The sequence below is a fragment of the Aedes aegypti genome, chromosome 1 (genome assembly GCF_002204515.2).
Source record: "Aedes aegypti strain LVP_AGWG chromosome 1, AaegL5.0 Primary Assembly, whole genome shotgun sequence".
NCBI lineage: Eukaryota > Metazoa > Arthropoda > Insecta > Diptera > Culicidae > Aedes > Aedes aegypti.
The window spans coordinates 289,851,066-289,870,936 of record NC_035107.1 but is presented as its reverse complement, the minus strand read 5'-3'; the positions used below and the strand labels follow the sequence as shown (position 1 = coordinate 289,870,936).

The 19,871-nt window shown below is 44.9% G+C and overlaps 1 protein-coding gene across 1 annotated transcript; it reads left to right on the top strand.

Moving 5' to 3' along the window:
• Positions 1–1,508: 1,508 nt before the first annotated feature.
• On the top strand, positions 1,509–5,113 carry LOC5565991 (probable muscarinic acetylcholine receptor gar-2). Its single transcript, XM_021838120.1, has 2 exons — positions 1,509–2,501; positions 2,565–5,113. Exons 1-2 carry the CDS (start codon positions 2,297–2,299, stop codon positions 4,886–4,888), a joined length of 2,529 nt encoding a protein of 842 aa, XP_021693812.1. The 5' UTR covers positions 1,509–2,296; the 3' UTR covers positions 4,889–5,113.
• Positions 5,114–19,871: the final 14,758 nt, after the last annotated feature.

Genomic DNA, 19,871 nt, shown 5'->3' with positions numbered 1-19,871 from the left:
ACACTTTTGTATGTTTTTTAGGATGTGAACCCAAACTTATGCACGGGAGTATACGTATAGAGCCATTCCATGAAAAATCGATCTCCCGTGAAAATTTGCTATTTTGTTCCTTGTCCGAAATAAGGATACACGTGTTTTTGGATTTTTTTTATTAGGGTGTCCATTTCCGAAACAGGGTGACCAGAAAAAATGCGGTTTAGACTAATTTTTTTTTTTTTTTTTAATTATAACATTTGAAACGCTTGACCTATTTTCAGTTTTCCTAGACGAAATTAAAGCTATAGATTTTGGCTTTCAAGATATATATAAAATTTTACAAAAATGTTTTTTTACATGAAAAATAAAACAGTAGCGTCCCGATTTTGTCAGCCCCATGCTGCATTTAGGGTTGACAAAATCGAGATATATTTTTTATTGGTTTCAAGTTTTATTTTAACTTAAAGACTTCATGATTTTGTTAATATAAACATTGTTTTTTTACTTCCATTTTCTATGTACCTTAATCCAAGGTAACATTGATAAGTTTTTTGGATAGGGTCGATGCACCAATAGCCGCATAGCTAAGAACAAATATTCATATAAAATCGAAAAATAACGCTCGCGTCATTATTTTTACATCATCTGAAAGCTTTTTATCTTGGTTTTGTAGGAAAAATATGAAAACTACGAAAACTCATATGTTTGTATTTATTATCGCTTGTGCCACTGAAGGTATAAATGTGCCTATAGTTGCACTATTTCTAATTTCTGTTCCTATAGTAGACCTAGCTTCACGGCGTAAGCAACATACAAATGAAAACCGTGTTTTTACAAAACTTTTATGTTTTTCCTTTAAAGTGTGGCTCAAAAGCTTTCGTTTGATGTATAAAAAGTTCTTAATTTATCAATAATTTCGATATAATAAAAAAATTTCTCTCAGTAATGCTACTATAGGAACAATAGGTTTACTATAGGCTCAAAGGAGCACAAATTTTAACAAAATCAAGCTGTGTATCAGTGGTACTTAAATAAATAGTTAATTAACTAGTTGACAACAATGAAATTACTCACAGATAAAAATATTTAAATTTCAATGAAGCGTAAACAGAAGAGTATAGTAAAAGTAAATAAAATTCATCTATTGTTACAGTATCACGTTTCATTTTCAACTAAAGATGCTTGAATGTAACTATATGTGCATGAAAATAAACTGAAATTTACAACATGTTTTTAGCTGTGTTGGTTAAGCTTGTGAATCTTGAAAAATATTCTCAAAAAGGTTCTGGGAATGCCTCATACAATCGTTCAACTTATTCACCTCGAAGCATGCATTCAAACCATATACAAACGCTTGTAGATCCGAAGGTCCATGAAAGATCCAGAATCCTCCAAAGAGTTTTTAGATATCATTAAACACAGAGTCTGATGGAATTCATTTGAATAAGCCAGTACGTGTTCAAATTTTGAACATTAATACATAGTGGTTATGCTTCATGCAACGTGCCTGGAAAAAAATATGAAAATATAATTTACGTTAATTTATGCATAACTATATTTTAACATACATAGCATGTGTTGTTATCAAAGCTTAAAGCTTTGAGCCAACCCTTCTCCAGTAGAGAAGTTAGGCAAAGTACAAGACGCTTCTTTGCTTACTGAATTTAAAATGGCTTGCTCACCTACTCATTTCATCATTTGCAAAAATCTTCTATAAACTCCCTTAACTATTTATGTTGCATGACCGCTATAGCCGTAACAAACTACTATATTTGAACTGTGATAAGTTTAGGTGTTTTGTCGCACAAAATAATGCTACAAAACAGGTTACCGACTATAATTGAACAATTCATTTCCCCTACTTAACCATCGTTTCCCTCAATCGATCACAATCTCATCCAAAACAGAAACGCACCACTAAATCAAGATATCCCATTTTCTCTGCCTCTCATTCCATGTTCCCGGCAATTGTCACTCACGGACAAACGACACCCCCCCTCGCAGGAAGCTGAAGAGAAAACAGGAAAAGTTTTGCAAGCAACTCTACAAAAGATTAAATCTACTAAATTTTCCGGAATGTCAAAACTTGCTCGGCATTCCCTCGTACCACCGGTTGTACGAGAAAGCATCAAGTGGCAGCGGCGGCGACGGAACCTCCGGTGGAGGCGCGGACTTTGATAATCTCCTCGAGTACGGCAACTGGTTCGCGAGCAGCAGTAATGGGAGCCTTCTGGAGTGGAACAATGGCAACGGTTCTGCCAATGGCAGCTCGCTGGACGGCGGCTTCGTCGTCAATGGGTCGTTGCTGGGCGGAGGCGAGATGGACATGGGGGACGGCATCGGACCGGTGCTGCCCCCTTTCGAACTGTGGCAGACGGTTCTGATAGCGATATGTCTGGCGATTTGCATAATACTCACCATAGGTGGCAACATTCTGGTGCTGTTGGCGTTCATCGTGGACCGAAGTATCCGGCAGCCAAGTAACTACTTCATCGCTTCACTCGCAGCCACCGATATGCTGATAGGTGAGTTGTGCGTTGAGTTTTTTTTTTCAGTGTAAAAAACTTGCATTTTCCTTTCATCAACAGGAACCGTTTCGATGCCATTCTACACGGTGTACGTTCTCATGGGCTACTGGGATCTGGGCCCGCTGCTGTGCGATTTGTGGCTGTCGGTGGATTACACCGTCTGTTTGGTGTCGCAGTACACGGTGCTTTTGATAACGATTGATCGGTTTTGCTCGGTGAAGATTGCGGCCAAGTATCGAAGTTGGCGGACGAAGAACAAGGTCATCTGGATGGTGACGATAACGTGGATCATTCCAGCTCTGCTGTTTTTCATCTCGATTTTCGGATGGGAACACTTTGTCGGATACCGGGATCTGGCTCCCGGCGAATGTACGGTGCAGTTTCTGAAGGATCCTGTTTTCAATACGGCTTTGATTATTGGATACTACTGGACGACGTTGGTGGTGCTGTTTGTCTTGTATGGCGGGATTTACAAAACGGCATACGACATGCAGAAGAAAAGCGAAGCCAAGCAGCGGAAGATGCAATCAATGGTTGCTTTGGGGAATGCGATGACTGGGTTGACAGGTCAAGCAGCGGGTATAGGAATATCTAAAACGCAAAGTACTTTACTAAGTCAGGATAAACCATTGCCACTGCCGACCACTCCAGCCTCGAATATGATGCATCCTACGACTTTGGCGTTGGCTTCAAACCAAATGCAGAAAGAGGAGGCAGGTTCGAGCAGGAAAAGCTCAATGCCCAAGCCGAAAGACGAGAAAGTGGACGAACAGAGGAAGAGTAAGGAGGAGAAAGAAGGTGACAAGAGCGAGCGATCCAGTAGTCCTGCGTTCGATTCGGATGACGAAAGCTCAGCGAATACTAAACAGCAGCAAGAGGAAGCGCGAGTTGCTAAGAAGCGAACTTCTTTGGCCGGATTGCTGGTGGGAGCTTCAGCGACTGTTCTGTCGAATCGGTACAACAATGGGGCAGTGAAAACAACGACAACTCCTACCAGTGAACAAGCCAAGCCAAAGCGATCTCCAAGCAATCCAGCAAAGAACGAAGGACTGCCCAAAATAACCGAATCAAGCATAATGGACTCTGACAATACCGATGGGAAACCTCAGGTCTCCCCACTGAAGCCGACTCCAGTGCAGTCGCCCATTTCGCCGGTGGACATCGAACCGGTGGTGGTTTCCAAATCAGAGCGAGCTCCGGAGATTTCCCACACAATCCTGACACCACCTTATGGTTTTCAAGGAAGCCCACGAACTTCCGAAAGTCCACCGTCCAAGTCAGACAGGCCTCATAGTATAATAAGCCAAGGAGACTCGACCGTCACGTACGACGCCATGGTCAGCATGGATGGTGCCGATCTCCGATTTATGGACGAAAGTTCTGTTGTGGTTCCCTCTCCGCAGTACGAGAGCCCTCCATCAGCATTCGCCATCGTACAACCTCGCTCACCAGCACACTCCGCAGCACAAAGCATAGCGAACCCCTCGCTTCTCCAGAAAGCGCTCATCCGAGCAACGGCGCAGTCTCAGCAACCGCCACCAACCGTTCTGTTGCGCACAATCGACGTAGGTCCTCTCTCCCCAACGAGTCAACAGAACTCGATACAGCCCATCAACAAGTTTAGTACAACAGTCACAGTAGTCTCTCAGAACCCGGACAAACCGGTCACCGTGCTGAACAACTCCTACACGAACCACTCAACTGTAGATCAAGCCTTACCGCAACCCTCGCAGATGGACAGCCCGAGCCTTAATTCGAGACTGCAATCGAACAATTCTACGCCGGTTTCAAGCACACCTTCAAATCCAAAACCTTCAATGTCCTTGGCAGTGGTTGACCAATCCACGGCAGCCACGTCGACAACGACCAGCAGCAGTACGGCAGCTCCAGCGGTGACTTCGCCACCACCTCAAACCAACGCTCTACCCAGCACCACAACCGTGCAAACGCAAGTTTCTTCCTCCACCACAAACAACACTCCCAGCGGAGCAACGATCACCATTAATCCCTGCCTGGAACGGCAGACCTCCAGCAAGCGGGACTTTATCCGCTCGATTGGAAAAAGACTGAAAGGCAACAAAAAGTCCGGAACGCTCGGAGTCGGCCGGCAAAAGTCCAAATCGGAGAACCGAGCCCGCAAAGCGTTCCGGACGATATCGTTCATACTGGGAGCGTTCGTAGCCTGCTGGACTCCGTACCACGTGCTGGCACTGGTCGTCGGATTCTGCCGGAACCCACCCTGCATCAACGAGCACCTGTTCATGTTTTCGTACTTTCTGTGCTACGCCAACAGCCCGATGAACCCCTTCTGCTACGCGCTTGCCAACCAGCAGTTCAAGAAGACTTTCATGCGGATTTTGAGGGGTGATCTGCACATGACTTAAGAAGGAGAAGGATGAGAACAAGGCTACATGGTGGTTTGAGTGGGGAGTTGACTTCAATTCCGGTTCTGATGAAGTTTTGTGCGTTTCAAGGCTGAATTTGGTTGAATGATTGTAATCTAGGAATCTGTACGTTTCGAGAACTTGTCTACGATAAACCATTAGGGTCGATGTACCAATAGCCGCATAGCTAAGAACAAAAATTCGTATAAAATCGAAAAAAAAGCTAGCGTCATAATTTTTACATCATCTGATAGCTTTTTATCTTGGTTTTGTGGAAAAAATAGAAAACCTACGAAAACTCAAATGTTTGTATTTATTATCGCGTGTGCCACTATAGGAATACATGTGCCTATAGTAGCACTATTTCTAATTTCTGTTCCTATAGTAGCACTAGCATCACGGCCTCGGCAAAATACTTATCAAAACCGTAGTGTCAAAAGTGTGGATCTTAAGCTTTCGTTTGATGTAAAAAAAGTTATTAATTCATCAATTATTTCGTATAATAAAAAATAGTTTCTCTCAGTAGTGCTACTATAGGAACAATAGGTTTACTATAGGCGCAAGGGAGCTCAAATTTTAAGCAAAAATATTTTTTTCGATCATTTTTTGAGCAAAATCAAGATGTAAATCAATGATACTTAGATAAATAGGTCCTGACCTTCATGTCAAAAAATGTTTTGAAAAGATTTATATCAAAACGGCCGTGAAAAGCCACTAGTGCGACTATAGGGGACCCTAGTCAAAATTCTTTTTCAAAATTATCGCACTTCTAGCAAAGCTAGACACTACCACCTTAGCCGGCTATCTGGTAATGGGGTTTAGGCTTAAATTGAACTCATTCAACGGTCTATTACGCATGTACGTCTCGAGTGTGTTAATTACACAGAAAAAAAGGGGAGAACGACTCTTTACCATGCCACCTTTATTTGGCTTGGGCTACAAGTAGTTCAAACGGTACGAACTATCTCATGGGGGGGCTGAAGGCTTGTTGATACCTCTACGCCTTTTCGTCACCTCTTGCTCTACTGGCTGCGATTTGTCTCTGCTACGTCACTTATATTTTAGAGTCGGCAATTTTAATGACAGATGCTCCTGTGCTTGTTGGTACTCTGGAATCCACTGCGCTGCTCTTCATGCTCTTCGAGCGGACCAATTGGATGCCGTGGACGGTCTTGCGATTACGATTGAAGGGTGACTTCTGGTATGAAAGCACACCTACGACCCAAAGCCGATGGTTCATCGAGATCGATACTACTCGGCGAAATTCTCAGCAGTGAAGCTAGCCTACTCCGATGGAGAGTACCTCGACGGAGGAATATCCGAGAAACCGGTAACGTTAGGCGGTGTTCATACTCTGTTGTTGCCCGGTAGAGTGCCGAAGTCAGCTCAGCGATTATGGTAGGAGGATGGCTTCCGGTTGACTGATGCTCCGAAGACTCAAGCTGGGGATATGATACGTACTACTCGGAATAGTCCCCTCAGGTCCCCTAGCGGTGGATCTATCCTACTCCGATGAAGATTTCACCGGTGGCGGAAGGTCTTCCGAACCGATGCTATCCGGGCAGATGCCGATGTCAGTCCTGCGATTCCGGTGCAGGAAAATTTCCGGTTCACAGGCACCCCGACAACCATTTGCCGGTTCTAGTTCACGGTGAACTAATCTCCGACGGCGGGCCCAGTCTACCCCGACCGTTAACCCGATGCTGGTCGGTTGTGTGCCGAGCTCAGTCCGTCCTGCAATTCCAGTGCCCCGACCGATACTACGTGACGCTCGAACTGCTCGACCTAGTCTCTGACGGAGGATCTAGCCTACTCTTATAACGGCTCGACGCCCTCTGGTCTTCTCACCATTTTTGTTGCAGCGATGACATTATTTGCCTTATCACGTACTTACGTGTTGTCACTGTAAATACTCGACAATCCCAAATTGGGAGACTGTCAGCCATCTTCTAACACTGTGGAAGAATCACCCGGAATGCGACTTACTTCACCGGAGATCTAACACTGATTGGCTTGAGGCGATTGGAAGACTGACGGCCACATCACGCACACACTAATATTACGATCATAGCATACGCATGCATTACCGTCTCAGCTGTCAGCTAGTAAGGGGAAAGGTATTAAACATACGCATGTAAGGGGAAAGGTATCAAACATACACACTCCACATTCTCCTTCTTCTCCGAAAAAAAAATCATGGGCGCCGTTCTAGTGTTACCAATATTGATATTTCAATGCAATGGATTATATACTGATATTATGATTCATTCGTTTTACCTCTTTCACGATATCCTATTGTTGTATATTCTTTTAATATTTTTGATATGTTCTTCTTTCTTTCTTTACTAAGCACATTATCTTAAAAAAAAACCTTCAAAATCTCTACAATTTTTGTTTTGGCATTAGAAAATGTTTCTTGGTGAAAATGATCTGAACTCAAGCAATGCATCGATATTCGGAGTATTTGACTTTAAACTTCAATTTAAAGTACAAAACTAAGAATGCTGTTTTGCCCATGAAAAGTGAGTCCCTGACAACTCAACTAGCATTAAGTGCAAATGTAAACATTCTCTAAGCTCTCTTTTTTACGGCTTTATGCTGAGTAAAGGCGCTGTACATACGAACGAAAGCTTCTACGCGATCCTTTTACCAACAAAATTGGAGAATCTACTCAGCTATTTTTAAGCTGTGTTGGCAGCTTTTATTCATACCTTTAATTGCTCTATCTCAACAGTTATACGACAAGTAGCCTGGTAACATCTGCGGAAGGCGCTTTCTCAACCATTTCGCAACTGTTGAATAATTTTTATTCAGCTTCACTGCATTATTGATTTTAATATTATTTTCAAGCTGTTTCACAGCTTCCGGAATTCATGTCATAAGTATCTGAATTTATTTTCCCAACGTTACACAATTAAAGTACCTGCCACCGCTTGGGATCGAACTCGCGATCTTTGCATCCACAAGTCTCGACGCTGTCCTTTCTGCCACCACAGTATATATCGAAAGGCAAAGAAAACACACCGTTTTGTTCTACATCGAAAACAATTCATACAATATTTTATAATGATCGTAAAAGATGTTATAGCCACGCTTACACCACATCATCAGGCTGTAAAAGGGTGTGAAAACGTCAAAACGCAATGTTTACATCCAACAAGCTGTGTAGATGCGCCACAAGTTGTTGTTTTACAGCTTACTGCTGTATGCTCTCTGTATAACTGACAACAAAGCGCTTCATAATTATATATTGAGCAGCATAACAAATCATATTGTATAGAATCATCCGGAATAAAATGATAGGAAGTTTTATTTCAGATCAATAGGTTGCTATATTTTACGGTGTTGAGTTACAGCTTAGTGAAAGCACCAAAACGTTTGCGTTACAGCTGTATCACAGAGAACAGACGTTCATCTTTTCTCGTCAGCGTGTGTAAATCATTGTACTGGTCATTTCAAAGTATGTCGTTATGCTCCTGTTACGCGGCGCTGTCGTCAAATTGAGAACGCTATAAATTTGCCGCTTTTTACACTTTGGCGCTAGCGTCGATAACAAAAATTGCCACTTGTCGCTAGCGTTGCTTTGTGTGCTAATGCATTTTGATGTTCACTAGTGACATCGTGTTGTCGAAACGAGTTTGTATGTCGGGCTGTCTGCGTTGGCGGCGCCGATGTTTGATTCGAACCTTTACACATGGTTCAGATGAAATTTTGTTCGAGCCTCCATGTCTGTTCTCTGTGGCTGTATTAACGATGTTCGTTCTATTTTTGACAGCTTTCATTTTTTTTTGCTGTGTTCGCTGCTTTAATTCAACTGTTATACGACACAAAGCAAATAATCTTGGCTTATTGCGCTAAAACTGTTAGTTGGGAGAATTGTTCAAGAAATTTTCTACAGCGAGTAACGTGTGAAGCGCCATTTTCTCAACTAAGTACTGTGATTAAATAAAAATTGGTTTTCTTGACCATTTCTTGCCGTGAATTTCCCACGCATGAAGAAAGGCGATTACTTTTCTTTTCAGGTACATAGTTCCCATTATTAGACATTCTTAAGGAGATTTTCACGCTTTTGGCTGGTTCATCTCCAAACTGTTGTTAACTATGAGCTCTATAGTAAACACAAACATTCATTTTTTTGTGGTCGTGCTTTTGTATTCTGCACAACTTCAACGTGGCTGATGGTCATTCACGTGACAGACGTGTATTTTCCATTTTTATGTTCACCTGTTATTGATGTTGTAGTATTCCATATTCAATTAGGTAGTAGTAGAGTATTCACATCAGCAGCCGTTGAAATATATTTCAACATTCTCGTCGTTAAATGGGAAGTTGTCTGACTCCATGGCTTTAGAAGCCGGCTCTCCTAATTGGACAATCACTTCATCCTTAATAATATTTTCACGTGTTACTTCTCCAAATGCCCGACCTATGTCATCAAATTCTTGTACTCGATTGATCTTATCTTGAGAATCGATCTTTCGTTGCATCTGCAACTTATTCAAGATTAACCATGGTAGTATCAAATAAAAACTGAGCTCTAACCAACATTCAGGATCAAAACAATTTCTCGTAAATTTCTAGATACTCATCTTTTATAATCCATTAAATTCAAAATTCAACAAAATATTGTTTCCCTTGTCAATAACGTGATAACTCTGGCCTAATTTATCTGTCTTAACTTCACTTCCGAAGTAAGTTGATTATTTAACCTTAGTTATCTCAGCTGAAATTCTCTTTAATAAAAATAATAATAACTGTAACCTTAACGTCGTAAGTGACTATACCGGGGTTGAGATTAAATCCTAGATTTTTGATATGAGAGATATGTGCTCATACCACCACACCAGGCCCGTCTCTAAAGATCACTGTTCCGTATTTCTGATTCGTTTTATATGTAGTGTTCACTTAGTCAGTTTATGAGAGGGAATTTCTTTAACACTCTAGATAAACAAAATAAACTTCTGGGTGGGTTTACTTATACACCACAGATTCCAACCTTTCCTGTTGTCCTGACATACCATTTTACTCTATCTATGCGATTCTCATTACGCATCAGATAACATTATAGACTTTCCTCAGACAATTTTCATTACCTGTCTCTGGGGGTGGTTCCGACATGCCGTTTTCTTAGAGGTTTTCATTACACATCCATTTTCAGATGGCTTCCATTACACACCATATTTTTTCAGGTGGTATTCATTACATACCATTTTCTTTCGTGATTTGCATTTTTTTCTCTCAGGTGGTCATTACAACACACCCAATTATTCTCAGGTGGGTTTTCATTATAAACCCTATTTTTGTCTGGTGGTTTACATTACACACAATATTTTTTCGGGTGGTTTTCGTTACGCACCCTTTTTCAGGTGGTTTTCATTACACACCCTATTCTTTTTTCCCGAGTGGTTTTCATTACACACCCTATTTTTTTCCCAGGTGGTTTTCATTACACACCCTATTTTTTTCCCGGGTGGTTTTCATTACACACCCTATTTTTTTCCCGGGTGGTTTTCATTACACACCCTATTTTTTTCCTGGGTGGTTTTCATTACACACCCTATTTTTTTCCCGGGTGGTTTTCATTACACACCCTATGTTTTTTCCCGGGTGGTTTTCATCACACCCTATTTTTTCCCGGGTGGTTTTCATTACACACCCTATTTTTTTCCCGGGTGGTTTTCATTACGCACCCTATTTTTCCCGGGTGGTTTTCATTACACACCCAATTTATTCAGGTGGTTTTCATTACACACCATATTTTTGTTTGGAAGGTTTTCATTACGCTTCCATTTACTCTACCAGGGTGGTTATCATTACGCACCACAGGTTTTCTCATAAATACACTTTTTCAACCTTACACACTCAATCACAATTTGCTAGCTATATCACCATGTTTATGAACCGCTCCTCCAATTGAACTACCATTCCGAGTGATTCTTCACACCTTGGCTTACCAATAAGCAATGACAATAATAAGCTGGCAGGATCGCCAATGTAAATACTCGACAATCCCAAATTGGGAGACTGTCAGCCATCTTCTAACACTGTGGAAGAATCACCCGGAATGCGACTTTCTTCACCGGAGATCTAACACTGACTGGCTTGAGGCGATTGGAAGACTGACGGCCACATCACGCACACACTAATATTACGATCATAGCATACGCATGCATTACCGTCTCAGCTGTCAGCTAGTAAGGGGAAAGGTATTAAACATACGCATGTAAGGGGAAAGGTATCAAACATACACACTCCACAGTCACGTCTCTGCACGATGTTGTCGGGGTTTGTATCTCCGTCGCTGCCTCAGAGAATTTAGTTCCGCATTTCCGCGATTCTTGGACAGTCAAAAACTACATGTTGCGGTGTCTCCTCGCTATTTGGAAAATCTGGGCAGTGTGGTGAATCTGCATGCATACGGAGATACTTTCTGAAATATCCATGACTGTGTCAGGTAGATGTTCACATGCTTCCTCTTCATTACCGTCCATCTTCCTTTCTCCGCGCAGTCCCATTCGTGCTGCCACCTCGTCATAGATTCGACACTGGCTATCTTCCGTACTCTTCTGAGGTCTCTTCTTTGGTAGCATTTGATATCCTTTGCAAATGGGGATCATACCGGCTTTAACGCATGCAGCATCTGATCGTTCTATACGCAATTGCAACTCGCACTGTCTTCAGCCGAAACACTTTGTTCAGCTTCTCATAGTTCCGCTTTGTTTTAAGTGCCTTGCCCTAAGCAGGTGGATGCTTTAGTATCGATTACGAGACATTAGCTAGCAGACGCCTCGTACTACTGCTCGGACCACCTAAGTTTGGCTTGATTCAGCCGATCATCGAACATTACTCCCAGGTGCTTCAATACGCACTTCGGAATACTTTCCGACGTTGACCTCCATCTGCTGAACCGCTTTGCAGTTGCTGACTAGCAGCACCTCTGTTTTGTGGTGAGCTATCAGCAGTTTGACTCCGCTCGTACAGCCCTCGATTGCGTCAATAGTTTGCATCACCGACATCTCCGCTTCTTCCAATGACTCACCCAAAAACCAAAAATCTTCACCTTTCGTGACAGCCGCAGTGTCATGACTTCATCATACATCCCGTTCCAAAGAGTTGGACCGAAACTGGAACCGTGAGGGACGCCCGCTGTCACTTGCATTGACGTCAGCCTTTCATTTGTTTCGAACACCTTCTGTAAGTAGCTGTTCAGGATCTAGCACATATTGTCGGGGACCTGCATTCTGTACAGCTATGCGGCAATGGCCTTCCATCTGGCGCTCTTAAATGCGTTTTCAAATCTATCGTAAACACAGCACGGTATCGATCTTGTCGAAATTTCCGATTGCCGCCGGTAGTGGCCGTGGGGGTAGTGGTGCTCGGGATGGGTTGTCCTCCATGACTGGTCCTGGCCGGAAATATTCGTGGGGAGAAACTCGACCCTTTGCTGCAGGAATTTCAATAACAACTCTTTGGTAAAACAGAAATTTCCCGAAGAAAATTCTGCTAAATGTGAACTATTTTAACCTGACTCTTATTGATTGGAATATTTATCAACAACTCTTTGTTAAGTGAAATCATTCTTCTAAACAACTCTTTGCACCATCGCCAAACCAAACCATTTCATTGAATTTATCAAGAACATGAATGGTAAGGAGAGGCAGATGGTGTATATTTCGTTGGCCGTACCTTTGGCGCACACTACTGAATGCTTTTTAGTTGTTGCTTTCGCTCTCTGGTTCCGTTCGCTCTTCTTTGCTGCTCCAGATGATCCGTTCGTTACGCCGTTCGATTTGTGAATGAGCTGGGAGCAAAACAACCACTGGTTTTATATGCTCCAGTCCCGTTCACCGATGGCGAGTGGTGGGGTTCTCGCCTTGTTGCTTCGTCGCACCGTTCGCTGCTCGCACGCGATTGGTTAAGGCTTTCGCGCTATTTTCGGTTGCGTGTTTTGTCGCTGTCTGAACGTTCCGTTCGTTTTGACTTTCGATTACTGAATGGCCTATGCTCAGAATTACCTTGGCTTTTATACTTCACAATATGGTGAAAAGAGCTCCACCTATCCATCGTTGTGAGTAATTTATTTCTTTCAGAAGTCGACTATGTTTACGAGGTGGAGTCACGAGGCGAAAAATCATAGGGAGAAGACAGTATTGTTTGTGCAAATTCTAAGCGTGATATTATTGAAGAACTTTAGTTGTGTTTGAAATTCATTTATTAATTTATTATTTAACCTGAGCTTTTCTCTACAGATCTCTTCTTCGTTTCTGCTTCGACGCGCTCTCAGCACATTCGAGTAGTGTTCGAATTGCGTCCACCGTCGATACTCCTTTACGGAATCCAAAGTTCACTATCGACAACCTGTGCTCACTATCCGCACACTTTATCAGCCTGTTGAGGAAGATTCTCTCTAGGAGTTTTCCGAGCATATCCAGCAGGCCTAAATGAGGCTGGATCTCCCAGTGGCTTGCCTGATTTTGGCAGCAGTACCAGCTTCTGGATCTTCCATATTCCTGGAAAGTTACCTTCGATTGACATTTCTGTAACACCTTCCTGAACATGTCCGGATATGTCAGGAAGGTAGCTTTCAGCGCCTCGTTCGGTATTCCGTCTGGACCAGGGGCTTTCTTCGATTGAAGGCGTTTCGCCGCTTCTACAAGCTCGTCGTTAGGCACTTGTCGGTCCTCGGCGATTGCTTCTACGTCTCCATCGTACTGGGTTGGTAGCCAGGACGACATCCACGATCACATTTAGTTTGTCTGGACACGTCTCAGCTGACGTCGAAAGGCCCTTGATCTTTGCCATAACGGCTCGATATGCATTACCTCATGGATATGTGTCTGCATCTCGGCACAGTTCCATCTGGTAATAAGATTTACTAAGCTTGATCTCCCGTTCGAGTGTGGTCCTAGCTTCTCGAAAAGCCGTCCTTCGCTTCCTTCTCTCCATTCCCGTCCCTGCTCTCTGAGACCACCTTCTGGCTCTGAGACAAGTAGCTGGTCGCCGTCTGTTGCTCAGCTCCAATTTTCGTGGCATAATTGCGTCGCAAGCCGATACCATCCTATGTGCTAGCACGGTGGCGTGGATATCCTCGTTATCGCCGTCTTGACGAAGTGCCTCAACTGACGGTTCCTTGTTAAAGGCTTTCGTCTTCCACTGCCGCTCGCTAGTTATTCTTACCATCTGCACGGTTCCGTTAACCGATGCGTTGGATATTATGTCGATAGTAGTGCGCTGTACAGTTTATCAGAAGATCAGAGATGTTAGCGACTAGAATGGTACTAACTGGTAGAGCGGCGAAGTCAGCATGTCGATTTCATTTGCATGATGTCTTCTGATTCAATGATGCTTTGACGACTCATGTCTAAGATACGCTATGTGATGCACGGCATAGAACCTATTCTTACCCACTCCGACTACGGGTAAATCGTTGATTGAAAATCTTTTTGAGCACGTATCGAGCTCGGCCCTGTGATTCTAGTGGAGAGCAGCTTCCGGTTCACAAGCTTCCCGTTACCTTTACAGTTCCTACTTTCAATGTACTCAACTAATCCTCAGTAGTGGAACTAGTCTTGACCGACGAAACGAGACCGTTAACTCGATATCGGTTACCGGTCGGTGTTCGTCATACGATTCCAGATTACAGATGAATTGATGTTCTCAGGAGCGTCAACGACCCATTACTGATGCGACATTTCGCCAACTCTACTTGGTCCAATCCCCGATAGTTTAGACCGCCTATCTTTCCTTAAGTTCCCCAATCTTCTGAGGTAAGTTTCAACTACTTGGTCAGCGTCACGCGATAAGGTCCCGGTAGGCAACGTATCTTTCTTGATTTCAAAGAATATCTCTTCTCTTTGAGTTCTCCTACCTCTCACTATGTTTTCACACAACTCTTCCACATACGATGTCTTGTCACTTGCCTCGACGAAAAGGGTCGTGTCAGCATCTTTCCTTCATTTCATGTCAGGGTATGAACACATACATCTCCACTGCAGGGCGTATGATGTACCTACTCTCCAACACTCCACCTCATCACAAAACCTCCCAACCTGAATACCTGCAACCGAGCTCCATCTGTCCTCTGAACTCCTTTTGGCACCGAGCTCCTCCTAGCTGCCAAAATCCTCCTAGCCTCGAGCATCTCCTGGTTAGCTGCACGATCCTCGTCTTGATCAACTGCACCTCAATTCAAGCTTCTCTTTGCAATCAAGTTCCTCTTCCGAGGTCGTCCTCCGATCGCAGCGTTTGCTGATCTTCCTCGTGGTCCCTAATTGGAGTCACCTCAGCGTCCTCCAGGCATTCCTGGGCTCATAACCTGTTGAAATAAAAACTACTGTGCCATTTTCTTGGTCCTTTCAAGATAGCTGACGGTGCGGTTTCCGAGGGTCAGAGCGGAAAGGTAACACATCGGCTTCTGCGCAAGCTGAGTCAGCAGGAGTGGAAGGTAACAGTCCAGAGATCGCCGTATGGTGTTGTTGTAGGTCGGTGCCAGTGTTTTCACTAGGTTATCCTGTGCACGGTTGGGAATCTCGATTCCATAGAAGAAGCGGCTACAAATTACGGCGTCGGCTGCGCGTCCGTTTAGAGAATATGCTACGGATCAAGTTGACACGGTTTGTACAACTCGCCTTGACCGCGAGAAAGTGATTGTGGAAAGAAATTTTTCGATCAAGCGTCACTACCAGCACCTTAAAGGTCTTCTTCAAGACTACCATCTTTCCGTTAGCCTTGATATCCTATCAGGACCTCAAAGGTTCGATTTTTGAGGAAATTTTTCAATTAAATTCAACAGGTTACCCGATCACCCCCTATTCTACTAGTTGCTTGAGGATGCCGGGGGCCCAGGCCCGGTTATACGCCTTTGCAAGGTCCAAAGATACGACTTCTACGTGTTCCTGCACCTTGATTGCGTCGTCGAGGATTCTTCCAAGGTTCGTTAGGTAAGTCCCGGTAGCATACGCTGGCCGTAATGTGTGTTAGCGGTAACCTAGTAGGCCATCCATCAGCCGACAATTTGCCATCCGTTCTGCAATTTTGCATGCACAGCTGGTGAGTGCTATCAGTTGGCTGCTGGAGGTACTGTTAGCCGGCCCGAAGCTCTTGGATCTGGGCTTGGATACAAGGCTGTGCTTCCCCTCTGCTGGCAGCGTGCCGGCAGTCCATTTTTGATTCATTAATTCTAGCAGCTTGTTTTTTTTCACTATAACTAAGGTACCCTAGTTCGACTGATCCTGCTAACTTGCCCTTGACCCAGTTTAGGACGTAATTGAGCTATGGCATGGAGAAGGGTTGGTTGAAAAGTTGCCCTTGATTAGGGAGAGTTCGGAAATCAACTACACTTAACTCTGTGGGTTGGGATAGTGCTTTAAAAAGGTTGGCGTGTATTTATAGATGGCGGACAATATTCCGCGACGGCATCCGCGATCGTCTGTGGTTACTCCGTCGATCTTGAGGGAAAAAAACTCCTTGCTATCGAGATCCTCGCTCTTCAGAGGTCATCCTCCGATCAGCCAACGCCGCACCTGTCCAGCCTCGTTCTGAGCTTCTTGGCTTCCGACTCTATGGCACCTCGTCCATGCTACCTCCCATCAAGACTCCCTTCCAGGTTCTACCTCCTCGTCCTGGCTATGTCTCCTCGCCCAGAAGCTTATTCGGGGTCCTTCATTGGAGTCGCCTCAGCGTCTTCCAGGCGTTCCTGGAACTGTCCTCCTCATCACACAACCTCCGAGCCACACATTTGTCAAAGAGCTCTTTCCGTCCTCTAAGCTTCTTTTGGCACCGAGCTCCTTCTAGCTGCCAATCTTCTCCTAGCCTCGAGCTTCTCTTGTCAGCTGCACCATCCTCGCCTTGGTCAACTGCACTTTAATCCAAGCTCCTTGCTCTTGTGAGGTCGTCCTTCGATCAGCCAACGCCGCACCTGTCCAATCTCGTTCTGAGCTTCCGACTTATGGGCATCTCGTCCAAGCTACCTCCCGTCTAGACTCCACTTCCCGTCCAGGTAGAGCCATTAGCGGGATTCTGCTTCCTTAACCAGGGGCTGCCTTGTGGTCCCTCATCGGAGTCGCCTCAGCGTCCTCCAGGCGTTAACAATATGTTTACCTCTAGACACGTTTGGGCTAGTCTTCGGGCTGGACTTTTCTGCCGATCCAGTAACTTAGGCAGTTAGGTCAGTTGTTCAATATTGGAACTGGACTTGCGGTTGTTGGCCACCACCACCTCAGTCTGATGACGGGCCAGTCCTAGTTTCCTAGACTTCATCCATTCCTCAACTATGGAAATAGAGTGCGCTGCTGTCAACTCTACTTCCTCCATCGATTCACCATAGACCACTAAGTCTATTGTTGGCGAAGCCAACAATCTTAACACCCGTCGGAAGGGGCAGCCTCAGTACGTCATCGTACATCGCATTCCATAACAGCGGGCCCAGGATTGAACCTTGAGGTACTCCCGCGGTAATTCGAACGCATTTCTGCCCCTCCTCTGTGTCGTACAGTAGAATCCTACCATCAAAATAGCTTTCTAGAAGCTTACACAACTGCACCGGTACCTTGAGGCGGTGAAGCGCGTGTGCTATTGCTTCCCAGCTTGCGCTGTTGAACGCATTCTTCACATCCAGAGTGACAACCGTCGTTTTATATTGGGGATCTTGAGTAGGTTTGTTGTTAGTTGGTTCCGTAGATCCGAAAGCATTCTATTCGGGAGGTAGACGAAAATAATCGAAACGGGAAATATCCATGGTGGCGCAGTGTATTTCCTGGATGGCCAGGACAACTGGTTGAATTTCATGGATCAAAACTTCCAAATCCAGCAGGTTGTGGTGGAAACCGTAAATGTTCCACTGAACAGTGAGGGTGGTAGGGCCTTGATGAATAAGACGCTTGGAGGTGGAGGTTGTCGAATGCAGATGGAGCTTACCGCTCGGACGAGGCCGTCTCAGGGAGACCTTGTTCGGAGTCTTGGTCGAATTTTGGGTGGAACATACCACCTAAACTAGAAGATCCAGGGTGTCCAGGCAGACCCGGTTTGAGGTCTGGAGGTGAACTCATATAGTCTGTAATCGACGACCGATGGGATGTGCCGTAAGTGTGCAGTGATTGTTGGTCGCGCTTTCTGTTCATTCGTCGTAGTGATCCGCGTTCGTGGCTTCCCGCTCTGACGAAGAAGTTAAACTAGTAGACAGCATGCAAGTTGTTCTCGAAGCCAGCATACCGATTCCAATTCCTTCAATATCCTTAGGAGAATGGGTTTTTACCCCTTTTTGCGTCCCTCTTTTATGAAAAGGGTAGTCCGTCGGTTCCGATACAGAAATGGCTTCCGGTCCGTCGGGGCCTTGTATGTCCCGACCGTTCTCTGGGTATTGCGGGGTTCAGGTTATTACAGCCTTGTGCGTCCCGTCAGTAGCAGAGACACTCGTGTGCTGCAGACTGTCCGTCAGTACGGGTTGAGGTGTAGCTTCCGCACTGACAGGGCCCCGACTACCCGAGGCTCATGAGTTGGTTGAGGGGTTATTCGTGGATAGATTTTGGTGTGTCTCGTAATGAAAAAGGTACTCAGTCGACTCCTTTGAGCAAGTCTCGGGTTGATTGTTGTATATAAAAACGCCCACAGATGCTGGGGGTCGTGGGTAGGAGGACAGAGCGGGCGACTTGAGGGCGTGGCTCTTACGGTGTTTCCGTTTGGAGCTGCTGGGTCCCTTCGTAGAGGATTCACAGCCAGTCCTCGGTTGAGGATTGGGAGTGTGTCATGTTGGCTTTCTCAGTTTTGTCGGCCGAGATGATGGAGTTACTTGGGGATACTACATGGTGGCTTCTCTTGGTAATGAGAGTTTGGATGAAGACTTCACCTAGTTCTGAGGTGGGACCGTGACCTTTTGCGCTTTCTAGCTGGGCGTTGACGCTGCGTGTTTCTAGCGCACGTTGAAGTTCGGCGATGTGCTCGTCCTTCCTTTCCTTAATTCGTCCATATCGGCTTTCTTGCTAGCGTTGACAATGTCAGCAAAGGCCTTTTTGGCCATGGCCGCTTGTTTGGCCTCGTAATTCTGGCGAGCTGCTGGGTACAAAATACCGAGGTCGACCCGTAGATGTTAGATAGCATCCTCTTTCTTGTAGACCGGGCATTCACGGCAGCAGACTACGTGTTTCGTGCCGAACTTTTGGATCTTCTCGCGTTTCTTGTTCCACTGCTCACAGTGTTCACAATGGTTCAGTTCGCGGCAGTTTGTCCTTCCTCTGGCTACCACGAGTGTTGTTGCTCCTTAAGCGATGTTTGGGGTGAATTCCTCGTCGTGAGTCTTGCTGCACTTGTCGCAGGTCCATCGCAGGTGACCAAAAGTAGTTCCTGGTTCGGCATCTGGTCCACCGAAAATCAATGTGTTCCGGGATAACAGTGCCGTTGATTGTCAAAATGATGACCGGAGATTTGACTGGTTCGCCTTTCTCAGTACGGAGCTCGTTGCGTCCTCTTGAACGGCAAAGTTCATTAGGTTTTCAACCAAGTATTGGTGACTAAGGCCCACGGTGTCAAGATTAGTGGCGACGCATCTGACTCGATTGAGTGACGAGTGCTCCTCGATAGTGATACCAGTACCATCACCAAGTTGCTTCATCCGTAGCCGTTGTATTACTTGTTCCTTACTACGTACCTGCAGTACGTACTTCAGGCCACGGTTCTCCTTAAATGCACAGGCGATAGGGCCACCGGTGTGCTTTTCGACTGACATACGGAGGAGAGAGGGGTCGGTTGGAATTTCGCTGCGTTTTCACACAGTTTTTTCTGCCTTGACGACAATGGTAACACCATTGCCTTGTCATCTTCTATTGTTTGGTTTCTCTCGGTGCGCCACTAACATTCCTCTGAGTGTACTTGGATGGCTTTTAGTCGTCTCCTGTAAAACAGCTGCAGCTTGCACCAAGGGCGTTCTTCAGCTTTTACGGTGAATTTCATGCTCACGACCAGCTGATCGATTCAGAATATTACTCTTGGC